This window comes from Peromyscus californicus, unplaced genomic scaffold (genome assembly GCF_007827085.1).
Source record: "Peromyscus californicus insignis strain IS unplaced genomic scaffold, ASM782708v3 Scaffold_5__1_contigs__length_169319896, whole genome shotgun sequence".
In the NCBI taxonomy this organism is placed as follows: Eukaryota; Metazoa; Chordata; class Mammalia; order Rodentia; family Cricetidae; genus Peromyscus; species Peromyscus californicus.
In genome coordinates, this window is record NW_026294573.1 from 128,202,237 (window position 1) to 128,217,054 (window position 14,818).

General features: G+C 42.1%; 1 protein-coding gene across 3 annotated transcripts in view; it reads right to left on the reverse strand.

Annotated features, from left to right (window-relative positions):
- Positions 1-3,887: 3,887 nt before the first annotated feature.
- Positions 3,888-14,818, reverse strand: part of Armc1 (armadillo repeat containing 1) — a 32,055-nt gene continuing 21,124 nt past the window's right edge. For all 3 annotated transcript variants that reach the window (XM_052716066.1, XM_052716068.1, XM_052716067.1), the window contains exons 5-7: positions 6,960-7,076; positions 6,800-6,874; positions 3,888-6,134 (exon numbers count right to left, since the gene is read on the reverse strand). In XM_052716066.1, the coding sequence (XP_052572026.1) occupies positions 5,943-6,134; positions 6,800-6,874; positions 6,960-7,076 (384 nt within the window). In that variant the 3' untranslated portion in view covers positions 3,888-5,942. The remainder of the gene's footprint in view (positions 6,135-6,799; positions 6,875-6,959; positions 7,077-14,818) is intronic.

Below are 14,818 nucleotides of genomic sequence, written 5' to 3' on the forward strand. Positions count from 1 at the left end.
GATCTCTGTGAGTTTGAGGCCAGCCTGATCTACAGAGCAAATTCCAGGACAGGCTCCAAAGCTACATAGAAAAACCTTGTCTTGAAAAAGTAAAAAATAAGAAAAATAAATAAAAGGAAAAAAAACTAGTCTGACTGAATAGGATGTGAGCAGTTATGAAAATAAGAGGAGCTGACTCTAGCTGAGAAGGCTTGTGAAACATTTAAAGGGCCTGCAGCTCGAAGACTTAAAATCCATTTATGCATAGGGAGCATGTGGTCGCTTTCCACATTGACAACCCTGTTTACTCACTTCTCCCCCCGAAACTCACGTTTCTGGCCTCCAGGCATTGAGTCTCATTGCTAACAGATGCCTAAATTAAAGCCCCAGACACATGCCTGTGGTGTGGTGATAGCTTCACTGGAGAGGCGCAGCAGGACCTAAGGTGCCGGCTGCTTCTGACTGCCTAGGTTCGAGTCCTGGCTCCACTACACAGTCATCTGGCACTGAAACACTACATCTGTCTCATAGTTTCCTGCCTATCAAACACTAATTTAGTAATGCATACTTACCTTGGTTTTTAAGGACTAGATGAGAAACTGTGTAATTTTACCACAGTACCTGGCACACAGTTTGCTCCATGCCTCTCCTGAGCATGATTCTACTGTACATAAAACTCAGACGTGCTGGGAAGTGGAATCCCAGCACTCAGGAGGCAGAGGCAGGCAGATCTCTGTGAGTTCAAGGTCAGCCTGGTCTACAGAGCGAGATCCAGGACAGCCATGGCTAACATAGAAACCATGTTCAAACACACACCCTGGGACTTTACACTTGGTGGCTACCTGTAGATACCGACGGTGGAGGTTTAGAAGTTATCTACACAGAGGTACCTGAGATCCTGAATAGGCAGGCACTCTACCACATAAATCCCCATCAGACCTACGGTTATAATTAGAGTCAGATCATATATTTTTGGCAAGAGTCTCACAAAAGTGCTGAGTATAGGAGATGCATGCTTGTCACCTCAGCTTTCAGGACCAGGAACTCAAGGTCATCTTTGGCTACATAGCAAATTTGAGGCCAGCTTGTGCTACATGAAACCTTGCCTTCAAAAAAAAGAAACAAAGACAAGACATCACAAAAGTGATTGTAGGACTGTTCTCTGCCCTTCTTTCACTGTAATCACTTAGTGTCTGGTGAGTTAGTTATTCATCAAACTTGCCCTTTTCCTGTGTGTATTATGGCTTCTTTAATCAGTGGATGTAATTTGTCAGCTCCTATAAATGTGCTTTAGAAGTAGTTTTGGGCCATATCTGGGTCCATGGCCCTACTATAGCCAGGGTCTATGTTGATATGCTTGGTTCTTGATGTCATCAAAGGCCAAGCTGATGCCAGGGGTCATGTTGGTGTCTGAGGGCCTACTGCCATGGGGGCCGTGCCCATCTGGGTGGCCTGCACTGCACCTGGGGCCATGGTGACATCTGAGCCTGGGCTGCTGCCAAAGACCATGTCTGAGTCCATGGTCCTACCACAGCTGGGGTCTGTATTGATTTCCGTGGCCCTATTGCCACCGAGGGACATGCAGATGCTCAGGATCTGATCAGCCACCTGAGAACATTTTGGTGTCCAAGGGAATACTGCCACCAGAGCCATCCATACTGACTGGGTAGCCTGTGCTGCCACTGGGGCCGTGGTGATGTCTGGGCCTGAGCTATTGCCAAGAGCCATGTCTGGGTTCATGGTCCTCCTGCAGCTGGGGTCTGTGATGATGTCCATGGTCCATGTTACCACAGAAAGTCATAGGAACCATGTGTGTTGAAATCCGAGGGATGTGTTGAGCCAGCCCTGCCTTTCACTGGCCCTGGGATAGCTGGCCCTTCTCGCTGAAACTGCAGCAGGAGAGCTGGCTTCTACACCCGGGAGAAATGGCCACACCTCTCACCACAACTGTAGCAGAGCTGGCCCGATGGCATGGACCTAGAAGAGCTGGTTCCACACCTCACCTGAGGGGGGCAGTCCCAGCAGCCCAGCCTGACCAGTTCAGCTACCACCCAGACCCACATCCTGGGCCTTGGGTTGGCCCACCCTAACATCTACCCCATCTATGACATGCTGGAGCATGTGAAGGGACTGGTCCTGCTGACGGACAACTGCAGGATCTCCATGACTCGGCAACAGCAGGATATCTGAGAGAAGTTTCAGTGAGGGTCCAGTGATGATGGTGTGCCAGAGGCCTTGAACCAATGACTCACTGCAATGGACATTTGTAGGTGGGGCTGATCAGACAAGAGTATAACACGTTAACACAGCACAGCTCTCAATGCCACTAGGGTAAATGAAAAGGTGTTGGGAGAGATGAGCAAGGTGGAGGAGCAAGTGGCTTGGCTTTGTTTTTAATTAATTGGGGGGGGTTATTTGGGGGAGATGCTGCAGTTGTGAGGGGCAGATATGGAGGCACAGGGAGGTGAGCGGGATTGGGGTGCATGATATGAAATTTCCAAAGAATCAATAAAGAATTGTTAAAGTTTTTTAAAAAAATCGTTTTGCCAGTTTGAAATTTACAGAACCCTTATGTGACTAGTACAAAAGCTCTTGCATGCTAGTCTTTAAATGTTAACACTTTCTAACATTTGCTTTATCACTTCTGTCCCTCTCCACAATTTCCAGCATCTAAAAAAGGAAGAAAAAAAGAAAAAAGAAATCCTGACAACAGATAAATGAATTCAAGGGGAAATTTTAGGTTAAAAACCATAGATGACCAAGCCTCAGAAACCAAACAAAAAACTCTTAGTAGATGTAGATAGGTAGGTCAAAGCTAGTATGATGTTCTCTCTCAGATTCAGGAGGCTGATGAGCTGGCTCATCGGGGAAAGGTCACTGCCTGCCAAGCCACGCCTGACCACCTCAGTTCAACACTGGAACTTACATGACGGGAGAAGAGAGACGGCTCCCAGAAGCTGTCCTGACCTTACATGTGTGACTTGCCTATGTGCACATGGGGGTGAATAAGTGTCAAGGAGACATTGTGTTACATGGCCAGTAGTAACTAACCCACTGGATACCAGTAAATATTTTTTATAAAACATCATGATCTCATTGAATCCTAATAATGATCCTGTAAACTATCCTGTGAAGGAATTTACCTTCATTTTGCTATACAGTTCAGGGATTAAATTACTGTCTAGTCTTACATAGCTAACAAGTTACACAATAGGAAGCCATTTTTATTCTCCTGTAACAATTCTGTAAAATAAGGGTAGATCTAAAGCTAGAACACAAGCCTCTACAAGAAGCTCTGGGAATCAAATCCCAAAGTATGACAGGAGAGCAAGTGAACTGATTCTGGTTTCTCCAGCTCAGGGGTCCGTCCACAGATACAGAGCAAATGGCCAGGTGATGCACCTGTAGAACTGAGACTATTACATAGTATGTGTGCAAACTGCTAAAGAGCCAGGCATGATGGTGCACTCCTATAACCCTGGCATTCAGGATGTAAGCAAGAGAATTTAGAGTTCAAGGTTAATGTAGGCCAAACACAAGGTTCAGGTCAGCTGGACTAGATAGCAAGAACCTGTCTCAAAATAAATAAAATACAAACAGGCTTTAATAGAATCTTGAGTCCCTGGTTGAATGCCCAGCACCACAATAAAAAAGAAATTAAGAATCAATAATCTTTATACTACAATATCCAAGGGCTAGACAAATAGCTCAGTGGTTAAGAACGTGTATTGTTCTTGCAGAAGACTGAACTCAACTCCCAGCACCCATATCAGAGAGCTCACAACTGGCTCTAACTCCAGCTCCAGGGACCAGATACCCTTCTGACCTCCTCAGGCATGTGCACATAGAGACACAGACATATGTAGAAATAAATAAATAAATAAATATCTTAAAAATACAATATCCACTCAATTTTCATTGTTATTTTATTATTTTACAATATATTCCAAAAACTGCCATTATAGTAGCCTTGACTCCTCTGAGAGTCCTGGAATAAAGGAACACCTAGATACACACAAATATCAGTTCGAAATATCAACTGTCCTGAACCATCACTACAAAGGGCTATAGTTTTTAAATAAATGTGCGACAATGCAAAATAAAATAAAAATGTGTTAAAATAGAAAGTAAACTTTGCTTTAATGGCTATAGAAAGGAGGTGGTTTTGTTGTTTTGTTTTCAACACATCTGATTCTGGCAGCAAGTAGTATTAAGTGTTAGCAATGTGCCCTGAAAATCTCAGCTTTCTGTTTGTGCGTATCACTTGAATCAGAGACCAGACATGTGGGAAAATGCTCTAAATACCTTCAACACCCTCACTCCAGAAAGCCACAATGTGAATGAACTCAAAAGCTCTCATGGGTCATAGTATTTTACGATTATTTTTCCCCAGTAACACTGGATGATTTCAATCTTCTCTAGAAGAGAAACAACAAGAATGCCAGGAAACCCTCCAGGGTCCAATTTCACGTCACATTCTCCAAGTAGCGCAACAGCAGCTCTGCATGGTGATGAAGACACATTTCAGTTTCCTCCTGTTAGTTTTCAATGACACTGACATGAAAATAAATCTAGCTGGATTTCTAAAAAGAAAATATTAGTTGCCAAATATTTTAGAATCTTAAGAAAGCATCACATACATATTATTCAGTCTTTAAAAAAAGTGTGTCCATATTCATGTATCTTATCTTCACTGAAGTCTTTTTTTTTTCCTGGCTAGACATGAAAAATAAGACTAAGATCAGTGCTGGCTTTTTTTCTCTATAAGCAACAATTTGGGTCCTGTTTTATTCAATTTGACTGCAGTATTTGCTTAAAAACCACAAAGGGGCAATAAAAAGAAGCATCTCTGGAATGGGCATGCGCCAGGCAGTTTATGTCTGACTGACCAAGTGGCACTGTGACATTCGAGGTGTCCAGCTTTGTTTCCAAGTCTGTCAGCTCTTGAAACTATTAACTATGTATCACTCTTCTTGCTGGGTGGTGGTGGTGCACGTCTTTAATCCCAGCACTCAGGAGGCGGAAGCAAGTGAATCTCTGAGTTCAAGGCCAGTCTGGTCATTCTACAGAAGGAGTTCCAAGACAGCCAGGGCTACACAGAGAAACCCTGTCCTGAAAAGCCAACAAAACAAAACAAATCACAGGGTAAGGCTGCTCACAGACATAGTGGACTTCATTCTCATGAGCCACTACAACCTAAGTGAGCAGGAGTCAACAGAGCCATGCTTGGTCACATCCAAATTCTCCCAAACGCACTTTGCTGCTGTTCATGTCCCCGTTGTCTTAACTGGCTTACAGTAATCTTATTAAAATTATAGCAAGTAAGATTGTACAGTTTTTTGTAGTTTTTTTTTTTAAGGTACTGCTATGTTCAAATGAATATAATTCCATTTGCAAAATGCCATTAATAATGTCCTTTCTATAAACATGGTTGGCAAAATAAAAAAGGCACAGAAGGGGGCTAACTAGGTATGTTTTCAACTTTCAGAGAAGGGTACCAAAGCACATGTCATGTATCGTTCATGAAGAAAAGCTGCTAAAAATACTCGGTAATTCATGCACAACTTGAGCTATGCAAAACTTCTCTTCAGAAAGCTCCTGAGGCTTGAGGAGAAAACGAGTTTTTCCTAGTCACATGCTTCATGTAAAACAGAATGTAAAACTGCACATACATTTGGTTTTAACAGTGGACCCATGTTTTTCAAAAAATAGTGAGGCAATTAAGCAAAGGAAAACAATACCAAAATACCTTCATAAACAAATTCCACCTACAGCCTCTGTCCTCTTTACCATTCGGTGGGGAAAATGTCCAATAAAATGTAAAATGCAGCATACGTAGTCATGTAATCTAGAAACTTTCCATGATAATCTATTGCAAATTGCACTTGACAGTTCACCACAACAATGGAAAGCTGGCCCCCTGTTGGTTTGCACAGTCCTTGAGCCCCAAACTGAAGTTGAAGTCACCAGTAAAATGATCTGGATAAAAAGTTTGCAGCTGTGCTCAACCAGCTGGCTCCACCCTCGGGATGTGAGCCAACACGCGACACTGCCTTGTCCTGCTCCTTTGTGGGACTCTCGTCCTCAGGCAGGTAGTCGGGCAGCTCTGTGTTCTCTTCCACTTCCACAGGGGCATCTTGGAATGGGACCAGCATCTGACACAGAGAAGCATGAAGAGCCATTACAAACCCAACTGAACATGGCACCATACATGCCCTAAGTCACAACCTCATCCTAAGCATCATCTTCATTCCTGAGACTCTGGAGGGCTCATGTCTCCTAATGCTTCCTTCTTGCATGACAGTCTAAGAAGTGAGCCCTCTGCAAGCACACAAAGGAGAGTACCTGTCTCTAGAAGTGGGTTAAACATGGACAGGGCCACTCTGAACCCCTGGAGTGCCACAAAGCTGCTCATCTGTGGGAAGCCAAAGGAGCTCACAGCTTGCAGATCCATCCCTCCTCACCACAGACCTACAGCTCACCATATTTACTTGTTCAAAGAGTGTACTTCATTGTCTTGGATTCACAAAACTAGTTCAAGTTAGGAAGAAAGTACTGAAAATCAATGTAAAGAAACTGTCCTTTACTTACATATATAATCTGCATCACATCTCCACCAAGTTCAGAGCTTTCTTTAGAACATTCTGAACGTCACAAAAGATCTCACTACGCTACTAAGACAGTAATTAACCAGTAGTCAAGATATACCACACATCCTTATATTTTATAACTGTTCCTCTAGGAATGTTATAATCCACTAACCATAAAAAACAATCAGGAGCCCCAGTTTGGTAGGAGTAGAATAAAATACAGGTTTTACCTCTTCCCCACTTTCACTTTTCACGACTTGTTGAGCTTTCATGACCTTGGTTGATGCTATTGCTGACGCCAAAGCCTGGATAAAAGGACAAAAGGAACACCCTGATAAGTGATTTGCTTATTGATTACTTCAAGCATATTCAGTCACTGAAAGTACTAACCTCTGCTTTCAAATCTGAACGGATTCGCACCACGCATCTTTGAACAGCCATTTGAAAAGTAAAGCTTATAACACCTTTAATTTTTAACAAAGCCTCTTCACACAGATTTCTTCGAGACTGAAAAAGTAAAAGCAAACTTATTAAACAACAGAGGAAATAAATCAACTTAAGCCATACTGAACCACTCATTCGTGCCGATTCTGTCACTGTGAAAACACCACAAAACAAGTTACACAAACCTACGTGGCAAAGTCTACTACACACAGGCGGGTGTTCCTGTACTGGACATTGCAGGGAACTGAATACTGCAGGTACTTCCTTGTCTACCTAAGCACGTCAAACCCAGTACCAGCAGCATCATAATCTTACAGAGCCACAGTGACATGTGTGGTCTACCGCTGACAGAGCACGAAACACTGTAAGTGTTATCTGGTACAGGACTAGGTTTGGATAGGAAGGGAGGCAAAGTTACAACAACAGTAATCCTGGTATATTTCCAACTTCAATATTAGCACGTAGTTTTAAAACTGTCACCCAACGCTAACTCATATCATAAAAAGAACAAGTGAACAACAGAACAAAGTACTCAACAACAAAAAGCAGAGGTTCCTCGAGGTGAAGGGTGAGCAAACTGCAGTCTGTCAGCCATTTTTGTGACGCTCTACTGAGACAGCCACATTCATTTACTTACACAGCGTCTGATTTCAGTTTCCTGCTAAGACTGAGTTGGCAGCTATAACAGAGAACTTATGGTGTGCCTAAAACATTCACTCCCTAGCCCTCTATTCTAATTTAAAAATCTCTAGGCTTACATTAGAATTAAAAGTATTCAGTGCTGGAGTCACTGTCACTTATACATATTATTTCATCCTTCATTCAAGGCATTCCCAATGGCTTCCACTGCAATATCAAGCATTATCAATACTCTCTTTTTGGCTTTCATTTTCCTCTGCTAGTATTCACATGATCTGATACTTTAAAGCAGGGTCCTAATCATCCTGTTTCTCACTTTAGCACATCTTACTCTGTTTGTGTCCTCTTATCCCCACTGTCCAGCGCCTGTAATTAAGAGACTGCTTTCTGCTTCGACCCTCAGGAGACTATCCGTATCACTTCAGCTATATTTCAGCCCGTTTCAGATTTTGGCAAGCACAATTTTACTCTTCCTGTATACTGAGCTCCACTTTTGTAAGTAGTGAGGTTTGAGTGTGTGGTGTATATGGGAGGGCAGGGTGTACAGGCATGTATGTGTTTGTGTGGTGCACCCAGGCATGCATGGAGGATACAGGGGACAGAGGTGTCCTGCTTTATCACTCTCTCCCTCATTCCTTTGAGACAGGGTGACAAGCAGAAAGCCCCAGCAATCCTCTTGTCTCTGGCCCCCAGAGCTGGCCTTCAGACATACCTGCACCCATGCCTGGCTTTGGACATGGGTTCTGGGGATTTCAATGCAGGTCCTCATGACTACACACCAAGTATTCTTATTTACTGAGCTATCTCCCTAGCCCCTTTTGGATTTTTGTGTTAGCTTTTAAAAAGTAACTGTTATTCATATTCAACAAAATTAATAAGATATGCTAGAGATATTTTATTTATATTAAGGTATTCCATTTAATCATTTCATGTATCAGAAATTTTCTAGAAATTTTTTTGGCTTTTGTGGCTCAGTTTCAGCAAGTTAGTTAACTTATTTGATCCTGTCACAGGTAAGAAGAATGTGGAAGTGCCCTCCCCCAACACACACACACCCCTACTGAACCTTAAAACCTTGGCTTTAAGCCCCTAAATTAGAAAAGGTTGTGGTTATCCTTAGAAAATCTACCTGGCATAGGTAAAGAAATAAGTGGTGAATTACCAGTTTAAGTGTCTACCCCTAAACATGTAATATATAATTTATCCTTGGTCAAGATAATTTTAAGAGAACTTTCAACTCTAGTCAAGCTGAAGTCACATATACTAGATTAGTATTAAACAATTAAAAATATAGACAAATTATTATTTTAAAAAGTGATGCTTAGATATTGGAAAAGTAACATCTCTGAAGGAAGAAAAAATGAGGTGAGCTCCCTATCACTTAGAAGGTTTTTAAGGCCTAGCACAGCACACTGAAACTGATATTAATCTTGGCTGTCAACCTGACTGGACTGAGAAGTGCCCCAGAGATTAGGAAAGTACACCTTGGGACTAGAGAAACAGCTCAAAGGTTAAGTAGGAACATTGGCTGCTCTTCCAGAGGACCTGGGTTCAAGTCCCAGAATCCACATGCAGCTTACAACCATCTGTATGTAAATCCAATTTCAGAAGATCCAGCACTCTTACAGCTTCTGTGGGCGCTGCACAGACATACATATAGGCAAAACACTCATAGTAAGGTACATCTCTAGTAAATTATCTGTGAGAGCATTTGCAGAGAATTCTCCAAAGGGAGTACAACCCTCTCTCAATATAGATGCACCATCCCATATGCTGCAGTCCCAGACAGAGTAAACATGGAAAAGAAGAAAGCCCCATCAGATATCTCCTGCTTCTGGGGTGACTAGCCTCCTCTACCACTCCATCTGCATGCAATGGCACAGCGTGTGTTTCAGGCTCAAAGTCTAAGGGGTCAGGAACAATGAACTAAAAGCTGTAAACCAAAATAAGCAACTCCTTCCTTGAGTTATTTCTGTTAAGTATTTTGACACAGCAACAAAAGGTCTAACAGAAAGCAGCCGGAACTCAGCAGCCTCCCTGAACTGAAGACACAGTTAAGAACCCAGAGAGGTTAAAGGCACTCTAGTTCTCAGGGCAAAGCAAATGAAGAGTGAAGGAGGACACAGAGGAGGGCCACACAGAGACAGTGTAAAGGGTCCTCCTTTTGAGCTGATTGATAAGCAATGTGTGTCTGTTAGGAAGCAACCTGAAGCTGAACAAAGATCTACCAGAGAAGAACAGAAAGAACAATTCTGTGGGCTCACACTGGATTAACGTTTCCATGAGCTATTCTAGAGATAATGGGAAATACACATGGTAGGTAGAGATCATACTGTCGCAAGGGTACTACCTCAACAGTGTAGTAAAGTTATCCAGGTTGAAAGGTATGGTCCTACATAACAAAGCTATAAAGCAAGGCTCAAGATCCAACTACTAACAAGTAACTGTGATCCAAAATAAAGCTGAGCAGGGCATAGTGGCACACAGCTTAATTCTAGTTCATAGGAGTCAGACTGGTCTACAGAGAGTTCTAGGAACAGCCAGGGCTACTCAGAGGAAACCCTGTTTTGGAAGACAAAACAAAACAGAACAAGGTGAAGAATATGTAAAGGCTTTGCATACAAATGCATGCTGTGCTCCACAATACATAAAGTATGTGGCATCTAATAAAAAATTACCAGACATTCAAAAGAAGCACAAAAACACTAAATTAGAAAAACAAATCAAAAGCAACCTATTCAGAAATAATACAGGTGGTAGAGTTAGTATACAGGGACATTAAACAATTTTCTTGATCACTTTTCTATGTTCAAAAAGATACAGCATATGCCAGGTGGTGGTGGCACACGCCTTTAATCTCAGGGCATCTCTGTGAGTTCGAGGTCAGCCTGGTCTACAGAGAGAGTTCCAGGATAGGCTCCAAAGCTACACAGAGAAATCCTGTCTCGAAAAACAAAACAAAACAAACAAACAAACAAAGATATGGCATAAACATGCTATGGAAACATCATAAAAGATCTAAGTCAAACTTCAAAATATGCCATAAAGCAATGTTCATAATGACAACCACATTGGAAGAGATTATCAGCAAACTGAACACTCACAAAAGAAAATTAGTAAATACAGAAACCGTCCTAAAAGAAAAACAAATGAACAGGACACCAGTGAACTGTGTAGAAATCTAAAGTGGCAAACAACACATAATTAAGAGTCCCTGAAAGACCCACGGAAAGGGGGGAAATTCAGTTCTAAAAAGTCAATCCAGGGGCTGGAGAGATAGCTCAGAGTTAAGAACACTGGCTGTTCTTCCAGAGGTCCTGAGTTCAATTCCCAGCACCCACATGGTGGCCCACAACCATTTGTAATGAGATCTGGCTCCCTCTTCTGGTCTGCAGGGATACATGCAAACAGAACACTGTATACATAATTAATAAATAAATAAATCTTTAAAAAAAATAAATAAAAAGTCAATCCAAATTTGCCACAAATTTAAATCCACAAAGCCAAGAAATTGAATAAAATTGAAACAAAATTGGAAGCTTGAGCTCCTGCTAGATTGTGAGCTTCAAACTGGAACCCCTGGGAACAGCCCTGTCCCTCAGAAAGCTGTGTACCCTAGAGCTAGCCTGGGAAAGACCCTTAGCTTCACTCTCCTCAGCTTCCAAATATGAAAGGGGAAGCCCACATCAATCAAACAGTGACAAAGGAGAACATCCTCCGGAAGGAAGCAGGCAGTGGGGAGGAAGACAGGAGAACAGCAGACATGAGAGCAGAGTTCTCAATACAAGAAAATCCAAACACAGGACAGTGTGCTGCTATCTTCAAGTGCAGTGGAGTAAAGTCACCGTGGATCAAAAACGTCCATCAAAAACAAAAGCATTTCTGACAAACATAAAACGAGGCCTTTTGGACATGTGAAATGAGAGCTGGAAATGAAGTTGCACTAATGAGGAGTTAGTTTTGGTGAGCTGAGATCCTGTTGTGGGGGGGGGGGTAGAGAAAGGAGAGAGAAAATGAAAAGGAGAAAAGGAACAGTCTCTCTGAAGCAACTACGGAATAACAGATTAAAAGCATGAAACAAATTCATAGATGAGAGAAGCCCTTATCAAAAAGTGGTTCTTAGCGATCAAAGATCAAAAACACTGAAGACACCTTATGCTGGAGAGGATGTAGAGCAAGGGGAACTCTCCTCCACTGCTGGTGGGAATGCAAGTTTGTACAACCACTTTGGAAATCAATATGGCGCTTTCTTAGAAAATTGACAATCAATCTCCCCCAAGACCCAGCTATACCACTCTTGGGCATATACCCAAGGAATGCTCAATCATACCACAAGGGCACTTGCTCAGCTATGCTCATAGCAGCACTGTTTGTAATAGCCAGAACCTGGAAACAACCTAGATGCCCTTCAACTGAAGAGTGGATAAATAAAATGTGGTACATATATACAATGGAGTACTACTCAGCAGAGAAAAACAATGACATCATGAGGTTTGCAGGCAAATGGATGGATCTAGAAAAAAATCATCCTGAGTGAGGTAACCCAGACTCAGAAAGATAAACATGGTATGTACTCACTCACAGGAGGATACTAGATGTAAAACAAAGATGACTAGACTGCTACTCACAACTCCAGGGAGGCTACCTAGAAAACAGGACCCCAAGAAAGACACAGGGATCGCCCAATGACAGAGAAATGGATGAGATCTACATGAACAACCTGGACATGAGTGGGGGTAATGAAGGGCAAGGGTCGAGGGAAAGAGAGCTTGGGGGAGCGGGAGATCCCAGCTGGATCAAGAACAGAGAGGGAGAATAAGGAATAAGAGACCATGATAAATGAAGACCACATGGGAATAGGAAGAAGCAAAGTGCTAGAGAGGCCCACAGAAATCCACAAAGACACCTCCACAATAGACTACTGGCAATGGTTGAGAGAGTGCCCCAACTGACCTACTCTGGTGATCAGAAGGCCAAAAACACCCTAACTGTCGTGCTAGAAACCTCATCCAATGACTGAGGGAACTGGATGCAAAGATCCACGGCCAGGCCCCAGGTGGAGCTCCAGGAGTCCAATTAGCGAGAAAGAGGAGGGATTGTATGAGCGAGAATTGTTGAGACCAAGATTAGAAAAAACACAGGGACAAATAGCTAAACCAGTGGAAACACATGAACTATGAACCAACAGCTGAGGAGCCCCAAACTGGATCAGGCCCTCTAAATGGGTGAGACAGTTGATTGGCTTGATCTGTTTGGGAGGCATCCAGGCAGTGGGACCGGGTCCTGTACTCAGTGCATGAGTTGACTGTTTGAAACCTGGGGCTTATACAGGGACACTTCGCTCAGCCTGGGAGGTGGGGACTGGACCTGCCTGGACTGAATCTACCAGGTTGAACTGAATCCCCAGGGGAGTCTTTGCCCTGGAGGAGATGGAAATGGGGGGAGGACAGGGGAATCTGTGGCTGATATGTAAAATTAAATTAAATTATAAAATAAAAAAAAATTTTTTTAAAAAGGGGGGGTTCTTAGCAACCCATTTTGGGACTACTCCCTGCTGCCGAGAACTGTTCCTCTACTTCTCAATAAAAACTTGGTGCCCTTAAAAAAGTTGGTTCTTAGTCCCAGCACAGTAGCACTCCTGAGGCTGAGGTGAAAGTCCTGAGTTCAAGGTCAGCCTAGGCTACAAAGTGAGACCAGATTTCAAAACAAACAAAATCCAAGCCCACAGAATTGATGAGATGTCACAGGGTAAGAGTGCCTGTTATCAAGTCTAACTACCCGAGTTTGCTCCTGGGGACCCCCATGGTGCAAGGAGAGAGCTGACTCTGTAATTAGTCCTCTGGCCTTAACATGTGCACTTCACCCCCAAAATTAAAATGTAATAAAAAGGTAAGAAATTAAAAAAAAAGAACATCTGATTCTTTGAACAGATCAATGAAGTTGACAAACCTTTAACTTCCAAGAAAAAGCCAATTAAACTCAGGAATAAGGAAGGAAATATTACTGCCAACCTTACAGAAATAAAGTTATTAAAGGCTAAGTATCCTTTACCTGGTCTTGGGATCAAAAGTGTTTCAGATCTGGGAGTTTTCCCCAGATTTTACAATTTTTGTGTAAACTTCACTAGCTGAACAAATTAAAAAATTATTAATTCTTAGGGCTGGAGAGATGGCTCTGCAGATTAGAGCAACCACTGCTCTTGCAGAAGACCGAGGCTCTATTCCCCCAGCATCTACATGGTAGTTTACTACCTTTCGAACTCCAGTTCCAGGGGATCCAGTGCCAGCCTTTGGTACACATACACACACGCAGGCAAAACATTCATACACATGAAATAAAATCTAAAGTAAAATTTTAATTAAAAAAATTTCTCCAAACTCCAAACATTTCTGAGTATCATACTGATATTTAAAAAAAAAGTTTTAGATTTTAAAGCATTTCAAAATTTGCATTTTTGGATCAAGGACACAGCTTATACAAACAAATATTATGAATAACTATATCATGCCCTCAACAAAATGTACACAATACCACAAAGACATAAACAACTAAAGCTTACTTTTAAAAGGGGGGGGGGGGGGGGGGAGAAAAAGATGAATAGACCTAAAACAAGTAAAGAGATTCAATTAATGGTCAAAAAACTGCCCACAAAGCAAAGTCCAGGGCCAAATGACTTCATTGATGGTTTTAACAAAATGTATAAAAAGGGGGCTGGAGAGATGGCTCAGTGGTTAAAAGTGGATCTGCCCTTATAGAGGACTCACATTCAAGTCTAAGCACCGACGGCATTCAGAGAACTCAGCAATAAAAGACCATTTAAAACGAAGAAATGAACATTTCCCTCAAATATAAATCTGAAATAACTTAAAATACATACACAATAAACCCCACTTCAACCACTTAAAAAAAACAACAACAACAACAACAAAAAAAAACGATTAATACATTTCTAAAATGTTGCTCACCATCATTAGTTATCAGGAAACAGTAAATCAAAACCATGTAAGCAACACTTCAAATCCACCAGGAGAGCTGGAAAATAGCTAGTGCTCATGAAACATGGAGAAACTAGGCCCCTCATACAATGCTGGCTGAAATGTAGAATTGTGCAGCCACAGTGCACAATCTGAGAGTTCATTAAAAATTAAACTAATGATTACCATATG